This window comes from Oncorhynchus keta, chromosome 34 (genome assembly GCF_023373465.1).
Source record: "Oncorhynchus keta strain PuntledgeMale-10-30-2019 chromosome 34, Oket_V2, whole genome shotgun sequence".
In the NCBI taxonomy this organism is placed as follows: domain Eukaryota; kingdom Metazoa; phylum Chordata; class Actinopteri; order Salmoniformes; family Salmonidae; genus Oncorhynchus; species Oncorhynchus keta.
In genome coordinates this window covers 16,591,832-16,606,645 of record NC_068454.1, presented here as the reverse complement: position 1 = coordinate 16,606,645, position 14,814 = coordinate 16,591,832, and the positions used below count along the sequence as shown (strand labels likewise).

At 43.9% G+C, this 14,814-nt stretch overlaps 1 protein-coding gene across 3 annotated transcripts in view; it reads right to left on the bottom strand.

Annotated features, from left to right (window-relative positions):
- The window catches only part of sytl5 (synaptotagmin-like 5), a 77,367-nt gene that overhangs the window by 31,828 nt on the left and 30,725 nt on the right, over positions 1–14,814 (bottom strand). For 2 of the 3 annotated variants that reach the window (XM_052493293.1, XM_052493295.1), the window contains exons 2-6: positions 6,078–6,500; positions 3,546–3,761; positions 3,022–3,255; positions 2,420–2,581; positions 1,027–1,144 (exon numbers count right to left, since the gene is read on the bottom strand). In XM_052493293.1, coding sequence (XP_052349253.1) covers positions 1,027–1,144; positions 2,420–2,581; positions 3,022–3,255; positions 3,546–3,761; positions 6,078–6,196 — 849 coding nt within the window. In that variant the 5' untranslated portion in view covers positions 6,197–6,500. The remainder of the gene's footprint in view (positions 1–1,026; positions 1,145–2,419; positions 2,582–3,021; positions 3,256–3,545; positions 3,762–6,077; positions 6,501–14,814) is intronic. The other variant, XM_052493294.1, reaches the window with a different exon arrangement.

Sequence of the window (14,814 nt, the reverse complement as noted above, 5' to 3'; positions counted from 1 at the left end):
TTATTTATTTGAGGCTAAATTGATTTTATTGATGTATTATATTAAGTTAAAATAAGTGTTCATTCAGTATTGTTGTAATTGTCATTATTACAAATAAATAAATAAAAAATTGGGCGATTAATCGGTAACAGGTTTTTTTTGGCCCTCCAATAATCGGTATCGGCGTTGAAAAACCATAATTGCCTCCAATCAGGAGGATAGAATTATGGTCAGGCTTGCCAAATGGAGGGCGGGGGAGAGCTTTGTATGCATCTCTGTGTGTGGAGTAAAGGTGGTCTAGGATTTTTTCCCTTGGTTTCACATGTGACATGCTGGTAAAAATTTGGTAAAACTGATTTAAGTTTGCCTGCATTAAAGTCCCCGGCCACTACGCCGCTTCTGGGTGAGCATTTTCTTCTTTGCTTATGGCCTTCTGCCATGCTTACTTGTTTTCATTGCTTTACTGTGAAGCTTAGCAGAAGTAGATATGCTCATGTTATTTATTTTAGTGCAGGGTGAGCTGCACACAGTGGACTTCCTCCTAGGGCATACTGTCTCAGTGCTAACAGTATAAATCTGGTTCATATGCACATGATTACTGCATACAATAGTTGTAGGACCAGCAGAGACATTCAGGGCAGTTAGAGGGACATAAATTAGGTTACTTACATTGCGTCTACCAACGCCCTTGGTGTAATGTCCATTTGCTGAAGCATTATGACAACTCTGAGTCACAATGGTAGGGATTAGCTGAGCTGGGCTTGGGTCATTGAGAAGTTATTGTCTCAACGCAGCCTTATAATGCTGTAAAAGGATTATTGGTGTCTGTCTGTCTGTCTGTCTGTCTGTCTGTCTGTCTGTCTGTCTGTCTGTCTGTCTGTCTGTCTGTCTGTCTGTCTGTCTGTGTGTGTGTGTGTGTGTCTGTGTGTGTGTGTGTGTGTGTGTGTGTGTGTGTGTGTGTGTGTGTGTGTGTGTGTGTGTGTGTGTGTGTGTGTGTGTGTGTGTGTGTGTGTGTGTGTGTGTGTGTGTGTCTTTTGGGTTGCTGACCCTAACCCTCCTGCTCTTGCTGCTGGGTGTAGGGGACCTGTCCCTCTCCAGGGTTTGGGAACGCAGGTTGTTAGGTACAGTACGTATCCCTGAAGACTCCAGAGCCACAACACTGCCCCTGAGGACAAGACAGAATACACACCATCACATTAAACATCACTACCCCTGAGGACAAGACAGAATATACACTATCACATTACACATCACTGCCCCTGAGGACAAGACAGAATATACACCATCACATTAAACATCACTGCCCCTGAGGACAAGACAGAATATACACCATCACATTACACATCACTGCCCCTGAGGACAAGACAGAATATACACCATCACATTACACATCACTACCCCTGAGGACAAGACATAATATACACCATCACATTAAACATCACTGCCCCTGAGGACAAGACAGAATATACACCATCACATTACACATCACTGCCCCTGAGGACAAGACAGAATACACACCATCACATTAAACATCACTGCCCCTGAGGACAAGACAGAATACACACCATCACATTACACATCACTACCCCTGAGGACAAGACAGAATACACACCATCACATTAAACATCACTGCCCCTGAGGACAAGACAGAATACACACCATCACATTACACATCACTACCCCTGAGGACAAGACAGAATACACACCATCACATTAAACATCACTGCCCCTGAGGACAAGACAGAATACACACCATCACATTAAACATCACTGCCCCTGAGGACAAGACAGAATATACACCATCACATTACACATCACTGCCCCTGAGGACAAGACAGAATATACACCATCACATTACACATCACTACCCCTGAGGACAAGACAGAATACACACCATCACATTAAACATCACTGCCCCTGAGGACAAGACAGAATACACACCATCACATTAAACATCACTGCCCCTGAGGACAAGACAGAATACACACCATCACATTAAACATCACTACCCCTGAGGACAAGACAGAATATACACCATCACATTACACATCACTGCCCCTGAGGACAAGACAGAATATACACCATCACATTACACATCACTACCCCTGAGGACAAGACATAATATACACTATCACATTACACATCACTACCCCTGAGGACAAGACAGAATACACACCATCACATTAAACATCACACACACTGGGATAACACATGAGATTCAGATGATTATTCATCAACATATAGTTCAATTGGAAATCCAGAGTTGGGGAGCCCTATTTGTGTTTCTTTCACCTATCCAGTAACATCAACTGAGTGGAGACAAGGCAAGGAAGGAGATGATGAATGTAAGGAGACGATGTAAAGAACTTCCTTTAGACAGTGGAGATGTGCCTGTGGTGGGTGTTACTTGCATGAGTGTGGTTTGGTGATTTGTCCTCACCTATGTGAGTGAGGCGCTGAGCGGGTTGTGGAGCGTGGTGCAGACCGGGCACTGCGTACGCTGTGTGTGTCTGTGTCGGGGACAGGAGCACACACACTCCCACCCTGCACCCCGTTCTCTGGCTTCAGGCTGGGACGGCTGCCCTTCTTATCCATCAATATCCTAGGATCCAACAGAACTAGTCACTACACACACACATCAGACTGTGGTGTGTGTGTGTGTGTGTGTGTGTGTGTGTGTGTGTGTGTGTGTGTGTGTGTGTGTGTGTGTGTGTGTGTGTGTGTGTGTGTGTGTGTGTGTGTGTGTGTGTGTGTGTGTGTGTGTGTGTGTGCGTGTGCGTGTGTGTGAATGCAATACGAAACCCATTCTCTGATGGAAGCCCAACTTTCCACTTGCTTGTGTAGTAGATTACTCTTTATATTAAATCTGTGCAGTGATCTTCTCCTGTGTCTTTTAATTATATTGTAAATGGTCAAACTGTGATTGACAACTGATTACATGTTGAACTAATCCAGCCCAAACCTGTTGGTGTACATACTGTATGTGTTTGTATGTGTGTATGTGTGTTTGTATGTGTGTGTGTATGTGTGTGTGTTTCTCACCCTTTCCCTTTCCTCTTGGCACCATCCACCAGGTTCCTCACGGCACTTCTTCCTGATTTTGGGGTGTCAGGCCTCTCAGGTGAGTCAGCTGGCACTGGGGACTTCCTGTGGGGGCTTCCTGCGGGGCTGCTCATGATAGACTGTTTGACCACATCACTGCTGAGAACTGTCCCCTTGTCAAACCGCTTGGACCGCTCCTCTAGGAACCACTCCCCGGTCACCACCTTCAGCTCCCTGCCAATCAGAGACACAGGGGACCCCTGACCTCTGACCCCTGTACGGTACACTGACCTCTCAACTTTAACCCTGGCTTTAACCGGCTCTTATGTTCACGTCAATCGGCCCAGATAAGTGATAACGCCATGTGACAGAGCAAATGAAGACAGCTACAGAGTGGTTAAACAACAAATAGGAGCCATCTGGCCTTAAATAAAACACACAGACACACACAGTCACACACACACACCCAACTGTTAGTAGTGCTAAACCATGGCCTGTCCCCTGATACCTTTGCCCAGACTCACAAGACTTTGGCACAGATGGAGCACTTCCAATGCTTTGATTTAGGGGCCATCACGCGACAGTCGCTGCAGACACGCTGTAGACACTGCTCACAGAGCTCCCCGCGGTCGAAAATCAGGCCCAGGCCCTTCAGGCAACGGGCGCATTGACGCTCCCCAACCTCTTGGGGGCGCCGCGAACCCTTACGCCTGATCTCCACCAGCTCATTCTTCAGCTTCCTACAACAGAGAGAAACAGAGGAAGAACACTTATCAAGTTTGTTATTGTCACTAATTATTACAACCACGGTTGTAGTAGTTTTTGTGATGTTGTGGTCGTATTGTGATTATAGTAGTTGTTGTGATCATATTGTGGTTGTAGTAGTTGTTGTTGTTGTGATGTTGTGGTCGTATTGTGATTATAGTAGTTGTTGTGATCATATTGTGATTGTAGTAGTTGTTGTTGTTGTGATGTTGTGGTCATATTGTGATTGTAGTGGTTGTTGTGATGTGGTCGTATTGTGATTGTAGTAGTTGTTGTGATCATATTGTGATTGTGGTAGTTGTTGTGATCGTATTGTGATTGTAGTTGATGTGATGTTGTGATTGTAGTTGTTGTGATGTTGTGGTCGTACTGTGATTGTAGTAGTTGTTGTGATGTTGTGGTCATATTGTGATTGTAGTAGTTGTTGTGATCGTATTGTGATTGTAGATGTTGTGATCGTATTGTGATTGTAGTTGTGAAGTTGTGGTCGTATTGTGATTGTAGTAGTTGTGATCGTGTTGTGATTGTAGTTGTTGTGAAGTTGTGGTCATATTGTAATTGTAGTTGTTGTGAAGTTGTGGTCATATTGTAATTGTAGTAGCTGTTGTGATCGTATTGTGATTGTAGTTGTTGTGAACTTATGATCGTATTGTGATTGTAGTTTTTGTGAAGGTGTGATCGTATTGTGATTGTAGTTGTTGTGAAGGTGTGGTTGTATTGTGATTGTAGTTGTTGTGAAGTTGTGACCGTATTGTGATTGTAGTAGTTGTGGTCGTATTGTGATTGTAGTAGTTGTGAACTTGTGGTCTTATTGTGATTGTAGTTGTTGTGAAGTTGTGGTCGATTTGTGATTGTAGTTGTTGTGAAGTTGTGGTCTTATTGTGATTGTAGTTGTTGTGAAGTTGTGGTCGATTTGTGATTGTAGTAGTTGTTGTGATGTTGCGGTCATATTGTGATTGCAGTAGTTTTTGTAATTGTAGTTGTTGCGAAGTTGTTGTCATATTGTGATTGTAGTTGTTGTGAAGTTGTTGTCATATTGTGATTGTAGTTGTTGTGAAGTTGTTGTCATATTGTAATTGTAGTTGTTGCGAAGTTGTGGTCGTATTATGATTGTAATAGTTGTGGTCGTATTGTGATTGTAGTTGTTGTGAAGTTGTGGTCGTATTGTGATTGTAGTTGTTGTGAAGTTGTGGTCGTATTGTGATTGTAGTTGTTGTGAAGTTGTGGTCTTATTGTGATTGTAGTTGTTGTGACGTTGTGGTCGTATTGTGATTGTAGTTGTTGTGACGTTGTGGTCGTATTGTGATTGTAGTTGTTGTGAAGTTGTGGTCGTATTGTTATTGTAGTAGTTGTATTGTGATTGTAGTAGTTGTTGTGATTATAGTTGTTGTGAAGTTGTGGTCGTATTGTGATTGTAGTTGTTGTGAAGTTGTGGTTGTATATTGATTGTAGTTGTTGTGAAGTTGTGGTCGTATTGTTATTGTAGTTGTGAAGTTGTGGTTGTATTGTGATTGTAGTAGTTGTGATCGTATTGTGATGGTAATTGTTGTGAAGTTGTGGTTGTATTGTGTTTGTAGTAGTTGTTGTAATCATATTGTGATTGTAGTTGTTGTGATGTTGTGGTCGTACTGTGATTGTAGTAGTTGAACTTGGATTGTGATTGTAGTAGTTGTATTGTGATTGTAGTTGTTGTGATTAGTTATTGTGATTGATGTTGTGGTCATTGTGATTGTGGTAGTTGTTTGATCATATTGTGATTGTAGTAGTTGTATTGTGATTGTAGTAGTTGTTGTGATTATAGTTGTTGTGAAGTTGATCGTATTGTGATTGTAGTTGTTGTGTGATTGTGGTAGTTGTCTGATCATATTGTGGTTAGTAGTTGTTGTGAGTTGTAGTATTGTGGTTGTAGTTGTTGTGAAGTTGTGGTCGTATTGTGATTGTAGTAGTTGTTGTGATTGTAGTAGTTGTTGTGATTGTAGTTGTTGTGAAGGTGGGTCGTATTGTGATTGTAGTAGTTGTATTGTGATTGTAGTAGTTGTTGTGATTATAGTTGTTGTGAAGTTGTGGTCGTATTGTGATTGTAGTAGTTGTATTGTGATTGTAGTAGTTGTTGTGATTATAGTTGTTGTGAAGTTGTGGTCGTATTGTGATTGCAGAGGTACGAATAAGGATGATGATTACAATAAAAAAAATCCTCATCAACATCAAGGAAGTTGTAGTAGTAGATGTATCATTGTAGTGGATTGTACAGTGATGATGATGAATATGATGAAGACTTATTCCGCCCTCACCGTATCCTCTTCTCCTCTAGTTTCCTCAGTTTCTCGTCCTTCTGCAGGACTCCGAGGATAATCTCTCGCTCATGCTCCAGCAGGAACGAGAGGTTCAGCTCCTCAGCACTCTTCTCCATTGGTCCGTCGCTCTCCAAACCAGCCACTTAGAAAAGCCGAGGTGACGCAGAAGGCGTAGTCACATGCAGGGGTGTCAGAGGGCAGCTACATGACCTCACTCAGCATTCCATTAGGTTTCCTTTAGCGTTCTGTTAGCGCTATCATGGTCTCTGTGTAAAGCAGGACGTTCTCCAGATTATCCAAGGTTCCTCTAGTATGTTCTTCTCCTTATCTTGTTTCTCTCTGGTGTATCAGACAAACCGCCAATCACACAGCAGTTACTGTATCCCCAAAGACTGGTCCACAGCCTGCCTAAACCTGATCCTGTTCAAAACACAACACAACACAAACTGTTGTTAGGGATCTCTGAAGTTAAGAGTCTGCAGCTGACCCTTGATGTTAGAGTCTGGTCGAACAACCTATTGAGCTCATAGTTAATCTCTGGTCTAATCACATTCCCACTGTGTTGAAGCTCTAATGAACAGACAGTCGATATTGATTGTCAGGAGGATTACCATGGTAACTACTACAGTCTAACAGCCCCTGACAATCCCACCATCACCAAATCAGTCTGAACATCTCACACCCCAGGCTTAACACACGCCATCACCTTCTTCACTCTATACCAGTTAACCTTATCAAATTACCTGCCAAATTAGTCGAATTAATAGCTGCTAATACTAATGGATACACATGCACGCAGGCATGCACTTGGACACAGACACACACAGTATGCACCTGTCCTCTTAAACGAAAGTAAGTCCACTGGGTACTTGGCCTTCAGCGGCGGTGCAGATGTCAGCCCGTCTCCAGCTTCAGTGCACCATGGGAATGCTAACTGGCTCATTACTGCACGCCACTGTCAACACTGAGTACTGCTGTTATTTCAAAGACACACACACAGGATGGTCTTCTTTGATTAAAAGTACACAGACATGTTTGTATATACACCAGCTGTGCTATCTGTGTCAAATCTGTAGTTTAGAAGAATCTGGGTGATTACCCAATATGTTTCAGCAACCATGATCAATAGTTAATTGTCTAATCTATATGCACCCTTCTCTACTGGAGTGAGAGAGAAACGGATAAATAAATACAATGTAATGATTTTGTTTTCAGATGTTCCGTTTTGATCGTTCCCTGAATAACACTGGAGCATAATAGGGACTGAAGTGACATTGGTTCATTCTGTAATTATGATTCAGCTTTTCAAGGGCTGATGATCTGCTTTCAAGTCGCTGACACCGAGAGATGGAGAGGGTGATGGAGGGATAAAATAACACAGGAGAGACAGGTCAGCGAAGAGGCGGAAGGACGAAGGACGAGAAAGATGGGAGAGTGATGGAGATAGAAGAAAAGGAATGAATCAGGGGGCAGACAGACTGAAAGGAATGAATCAGGGGGCAGACAGACTGAAAGGAATGAATCAGTGGGCAGACAGACTGAAAGGAATGAATCAGGGGTCAGACAGACTGAAAGGAATGAATCAGGGGGCAGACAGACTGAAAGGAATGAATCAGGGGCAGACAGACTGAAAGGAATGAATCAGGGGGCAGACAGACTGAAAGGAATGAATCAGGGGGCAGACAGACTGAAAGGAATGAATCAGGGGCAGACAGACTGAAAGGAATGAATCAGGGGGCAGACAGACTGAAAGGAATGAATCAGGGGGCAGACAGACTGAAAGGAATGAATCAGGGGGCAGACAGACTGAAAGGAATGGGAGGAGAGGAGAGATGGAAGAGAGCAACTGAGGGAGAGGTGAGAAAACTTAGGTCTTCTGTCTGTGAAGACCATGGGAATATAAGCAAAATGGACATGGTATCATACCAAGCAAGACTAACATGATTGCACAGGTGTGAAAGACTGGGGTTTCTGAAGCCCAAAAATGGTATATGTCTTTATGCAAATGAGACATGAGTATAATATAAGCATTTTTTCAGATGAAGTTTTTATAGCTACAGCAGTGATGCATTGCCTCACCAGAGGCATAAACACCAATATGTGTCCGCAAGTGATTTATCTAGACAAGCACCTTGATTGTTCTATTCTTTGTACCCTGTGAAAAACAAACATCACATTATCAAAACAATCAACACACATCCACTGTGCGTGTAGAGTGTGTGGGTTCACTTTGTGTGTGTGTGTGTGTGTGTGTGTGTGTGTGTGTGTGTGTGTGTGTGTGTGTGTGTGTGTGTGTGTGTGTGTGTGTGTGTGTGTGTGTGTGTGTGTGTGTGTGTGTGTGTGTGTGTGTGTGTGAGGGAGGGAGGAGAACTTCCTGACAGGCCGACCCCAGGTGGTGAAGGTAGGCAACATAGGCAACAACAACTCCGCTACGCTGATCCATAACACGTGGGGCCCACAAGGGTATGTACTCAGCCCCCTCCTGTCCTCCCTGTTCACCCATGACTACTTGGCCAAGCACGTCTCCAATTGAGAGCCTCCTATCGGGCAGTACCACTGCCTGGTATGGCAACTGCACCTTCTTTTTCTTTTTGGAGATTTGCGTGTGTTGTTTTGTAATGTTAGATTTGTTATTAGATTTGAGTGAAAGATGAGATGAAAGTGAGAGGAGAGGGAAAGTGTCAATGCCATCCTCCATCCATCCCTCCATTTATACCTGTCTATTTCATCCTCATCCTGTCTTCTCTCTCTCCTCCCCTCTCCACTCCCCCTCTTTACATAAACTAGAAGCTAATGAAGAGGCACAGCCACCTCTGTCAAATCTGTCTCAGCCCAGGAGCCACTGAGGTGTTTGTGATTAGCATATCAAGTGGTGCTGTGCTGCTCCTCCACAACAATTGACAGATGAATCAACAGCCAGAGACACTAAATGGCTGTTTGGTTAAGCGACAGACAGTGAACATCAACAAGGTTTACCTTTGGTTTGAGTCAATCTGAGTATCAAACAGTACACTGCAGTGCAGCATTTCTCCAGAGTCCTGCATTCTGAGAACATACACACTTCACAGTCTGCTCTACAACATCAGTTACCATTTCCTGCTTCACTTGTGGGGAATTCTTTAAGTCACTCAGAAAAATGTTTTCCACCAAGACTTTGTCTGATAATTCTTGTTAATGTAAATGTGAGTGCATTCCATCTTAGTGAGATGAAGCGTGTGTGTGGATGAGTGAGAGTGTGTGTCCCACTGTGCACAGAAGTCAGATCAATGTCTATTTTTCGATTTACATTTGTTTGAGTTGTCAACTAAGATGAATTAAATGTGAAATCACCAAACAATGTCACCATGACATTGGATTTAGGTTACAAGTTGGGTGAAAAAGATATGGAATTCCCTTACGTTGATTACTTTTAAAAAATCCTATCAGTTTTCCACGTTGATTCAACGTCATCATATTGCATTTCTTTGTTGAAATGAGGAAACAAGTTGGGTGTGTGTGTGTGTATGTGTGTGTACGTGCACTGTGTGTGTGTGTGTGTGTGTGTGTGTGTGTGTGTGTGTACGTGCACTGTGTGTGTGTGTGTATGTGTGTGTACGTGCACTGTTATGTGTGTGTGTGTGTGTGTATGTGTGTGTACGTGCACTGTTGTGTGTGTGTGTGTGTGTGTATGTGTGTGTACGTGCACTGTTGTGTGTGTGTGTATGTGTGTGTACGTGCACTGTTATGTGTGCTGTCTGTGCACACCCTTATGCGGTAGGACTTGGGTAGCACTGTGCCTTTGTCTCTCTATGACTCAGAGGGAACAGAAGCAAATACAATCCTCATTACACGCACTGCTCTGTATGAGTTTACACTCAGACTTCACAACAGACACACACATACATTGCCTTGCAAAAGCATTCATCCCCTGTCATGATTGTCGTATGCGTGAGACCAAGGCGCAGTGTCTCTTTTAATGAATGAAACACTTAACAAAAACAACCAAACTAACCGTGAAGCTCTACAACTTAGTGCAGATCGGCAACTAAACATAGTCAAGATCCGACAACACAAATGAGGTAAAAATGGCTACCTAAATACGATCCCCAATCAGAGACACAAATAAATAGCTGTCTCTGATTGGGAACCATCTCAGGCCAACATAGACATACAAAAACCCCATGACATACAAAAACCCTAGACATACAAAAACTAGAGTACCCATCCTAGTCACACCCTGACCTAAACAAAATATATAGAAAAACAGAGATATCTAAGGACAGGGCGTGACATCCCCCTTGGCGTTTTTCTTATTTTGTTGCATTACAACCTGTAATTTAAATGGATTTTTATTTGCATTTCATATAATGGACATCCACAAAATAGTCCAAATTGATGAAGTGAAATGAAAAAAATAACTTGTTCCAAAAAAAATCTAAACAATTAAAACTTCAAAGTGGTGCGTGCATATGCTATGAAGCCCCTAAATAATATATGGGGCAACCAATTCTCTTCAGATGTTGCATAATTAGTTAAATAAAGTCCACCTGTTTGCAATCTAAATGTCACATGATCTGTCACATGATCTCAGTATATATACACCTGTTCTGAAAGGCCCCAGAGTCTGCAATACCACTAGCAAGGGGCACCATCAAGCAAGCAGCACTATAAAGACCAAGGAGCTCTCCAAACAGGTCAGGGACAAAGTTGTGGAGAAGTACAGATCAGGGTTGGGTTATAAAAAAATATCAGAAACTTTGAACATCCCATGGAGCACCATAAAATCCATTATTAAAAAATTGAAAGAATATGGCACCACAACAAACCTGCCAAGTGAGGGTTGCAAACCAAAACTCACGGACCAGGCATCGTACTGCACAGTGCCCTATCCCATCTGGACAAGAGAAATACCTATGTAAGAATGCTGTTCAGACTACAGCTCAGCCTTCAATACCATAGCACCCTCCAAGCTCATCAGTAAGCTTGGTGCCCTGGGTCAGAACCCCGCCCTCTGCAACTGGGTCCTAGACTTCCTGATAGGCTGTCCCCAGCTGGTGACGGTAGGCAACAACACAAGGTAGGAGCACACCCCTATCCACATTGACGGGGCCGCATTGGAGAGGGTGAAAATCTTCAAGTTCCTTGGCGTGCGCATCACTGACAACCTGAAATGGTCCATCCACACAGACGGTGTGGTGAAGAAGGTGCAACAGCACCTCTTCAAACACAGGAGGCTGAAGAAATTTGGCTTGGCCCCTAAGACTCCCACAAACTTCTACGATGCACCATTAAGAAAATCCTGTTGGGCTGTATCACAGTCTGGTACGGCCAGTGCACCTCCCTCAACCGCAGGGCTCTCCAGAGAGTGGTTCGGTCAGCCCAATGCATTATCTGAGGCACACTGCCTGCCCTCCAGAACACCAACAGCACCCGGTGTCACAGGAAGGCCAAGAAGATCATCAAGGACAACAACCACCCGAGCCACAGCCTGTTCACCCCGCTACCATCTAGAAGGCGGGGACAGTACAGGTGCATCCAAGCTGGGACCGAGAGACAGAAAAACAGCTTCAATCTCCAGGCCATCAGACTGTGAAACAGTCACCACTAGGCGAGCTCCGCCCAGTACCCTAGCCTGAACCTTAGTCACTGTTCTAGCCAGCTACCACCCAATACTCAACCCTGAACCTTAGAAACTGTTCTAGCCAGCTACCACCCAATACTCAATCCTGAACCTTAGTCACTGTTCTAGCCAGCTACCACCCAATACTCAACCCTGCACCTTAGTCACTGTTCTAGCCAGCTCCCACCCAATACTCAACCCTGCACCTTAGTCACTGTTCTAGCCAGCTACCACCCAATACTCAACCCTGCACCTTAGTCACTGTTCTAGCCAGCTACCACCCAATACTCAACCCTGCACCTTAGAAACTGCTTCCCTATGTAAACTTTAATAATGTTTACATACTGTATCCTGTCAAGGCCTATTCTATATAACTACTGCTGTACACACCTTTTCTATTCATATACTGCCCATCATTTCTAGAGTATACACACCATTATATACATATATATTCATATACCGGACGATGACATTGCTCATTCTAATATTTTATATTTCTTAATCCCTTTCTTTCGATTTCTTAAAAATGAACATGTATTGTTTTGTACGGTCAGGTATTACCGCACCGTTGAATCTAGAAACATAAGCATTTTGCTACACCTGCGTTAACATCTGCTAAATATGCATATGCGACGAATACCTTTTGATTTGATCTATGGCGTGTGAGAGGTGACTCATGTTAGCAGCCTTGAACAACAATGTCTATTGATTCAATACATGTTTTATTTGATTTGACTTGGTGCCATTCATTTTGGTGCTGTGGTGCACTACTGTGTCTACAGTGCCTGTCTCTTTACCCCAGACTGTTGATACAGCAGCTGCTATGGTATTGTGTGGGACTGGGAGCCCTCCTTCAGTACACAGTTACACACACTACAGATGTATTGTCTTAATTTGATCACCCTACTGTAGGAGAATTTTCCTGAAATGCAGGAAATGTAAAACTTCTAGTGTATTTGAGGTTTAAAACAGCTTCTATAGTTTGTCATTTCCAATTTGAAATTTCAGACAATTTTCCATTTAAAAAAATCAAATTCAACCCCTACAAAAATGTCCATTAACTATAATTCCCATTTGCTGTTGCTGCAGGATCACTTTCCTGCTGTAGAAAACTGGCTCAAATGAAGATCCTACATCTGTAACAGTCTCTCTGAAGTCGTCTCTGCCCTGAGCAAATACAATGTCCAGAAAGGTCTAAACCTCAGCCTCTAACCAGACGCATCGCACTCTGCACTCAACCAATAAAGGGTTAGGACAAAGCCTTTCAAATACGGTTCTTGACTTACTGCTTCTTTCCTCATCTCCTCATCTTTGTTTTCTTCAGTTCTGTTTCTTGGACTTCTCTCTCTGATCATTAACTAATTGCTTAATGTCATTGATTGACCATTCACTGTCCACTCACCTGAGGTCCCAGGTCTGAATCAGTACCTGATTAGAGGTGAAGGATAGAAAGCAGCAGGCCAGAGTCTAAATAACTCTGGATCATGAGTCAAGACACGATAAATACAGAGATTTCTTGGTTCAGTGTGGGAGTGGAAGTGGAGGGAGTTTCGTCCCTTGTTACAGCATTATGTAGCACAAGGCTACAGTTCATGGTCTGACTAATGCTTTGTCAATATCGCTTCCATACCACGGTGGGTAGGCAGAAAGGCATGAGTCACCACAAAGTCTGTGGTTTCTTGAATGGCAATCTATGTTAACATTCTTCAGTATGTGGAAGGGAGGTGTCCTGTATGGCTTGTTTCATTATGTGGGTTATGACTGCATTTACATCATAGGGAAAGGCCTGTTGATACCTGGGTGACTGGGCAGCTGCTGATGGACTGGATTCATGTAGCAGATTTCGGAGGCCTCTGCCATTTACATTTAAAGGTGGGTCAATGTGAAGCATCTCATCTGCCTCGGTGACGCACGGCAGCCTTGTGAGCGCCAGCCTGCTCACCCACCACATATCAACTATCAGCTGGGCCCAGTGTGACTTTGAGCCAAGGGTATGGAGTTTTCGTTCAATATGGTTTATAACTACATTTCTATCTGAGAGAATGGACTGTGGATACCCAGGAGACGTTTTGGCTCACTGCAGACAGGTGCATCTATCTACATATTACCCACCACAGGAGAGCGAGGGAGAGTGGCCATGTCCCAGTTGGCAAGAAGCACAAGAAACAAATGAAAGTATGTGCAGAGTGATAACACGCTGCCTATCAATGAAAACAGGAGATAAATGAGACATCTAGTACTTAATAGCAAACACGAACCACACACACACACACACAACTAAAACAACACAAAAAATATTAAAACCCATTATGGTAGACAAACAATTCCCCTACAAATGTAATGAGCTTTTCGAATAGCATTTCTCCCCCACACCCTCTTTCTCCCACTCTCTCAGCTCTCATTTCTACTTTGATATCCCTTGACAGCCTGTACTGTAGAGCTCTAGAGGGAGGAGCAGCGTTACAGACAGCCTCTGAGCACAGAGCTGTACTGTAGAGCTCTAGAGGGAGGAGCAGCGTTACAGACAGCCTCTGAGCACAGAGCTGTACTGTAGAGCTCTAGAGGGAGGAGCAGCGTTACAGACAACCTCTGGGCACAGAGCTGTACTGTAGAGCTCTAGAGGGAGGAGCAGCGTTACAGACAGCCTCTGGGCACAGAGCTGTACTGTAGAGCTCTAGAGGGAGGAGCAGCGTTACAGACAGCCTCTGGGCACAGAGCTGTACTGTAGAGCTCTAGAGGGAGGAGCAGCGTTACAGACAGCCTCTGGGCACAGAGCTGTACTGTAGAGCTCTAGTGCAAGGAGCAGCGTTACAGACAGCCTCTGGGCACAGAGCTGTACTGTAGAGCTCTAGAGGGAGGAGCAGCGTTACAGACAGCCTCTGGGCACAGAGCTGTACTGTAGAGCTCTAGAGGGAGGAGGAGTGTTACAAACAGCCTCTGGGCACAGCCTGTACTGTAGAGCTCTAGAGGGAGGAGCACCGTTACAGACAGCCTCTGGGCACAGAGCTGTACTGTAGAGCTCTAGAGGGAGGAGGAGTGTTACAGACAGTCTCTGGGCACAGAGCTGTACTGTAGAGCTCTAAAGGGAGGAGCAGCGTTACAGACAGCCTCTGGGCACAGCCTGTACTGTAGAGC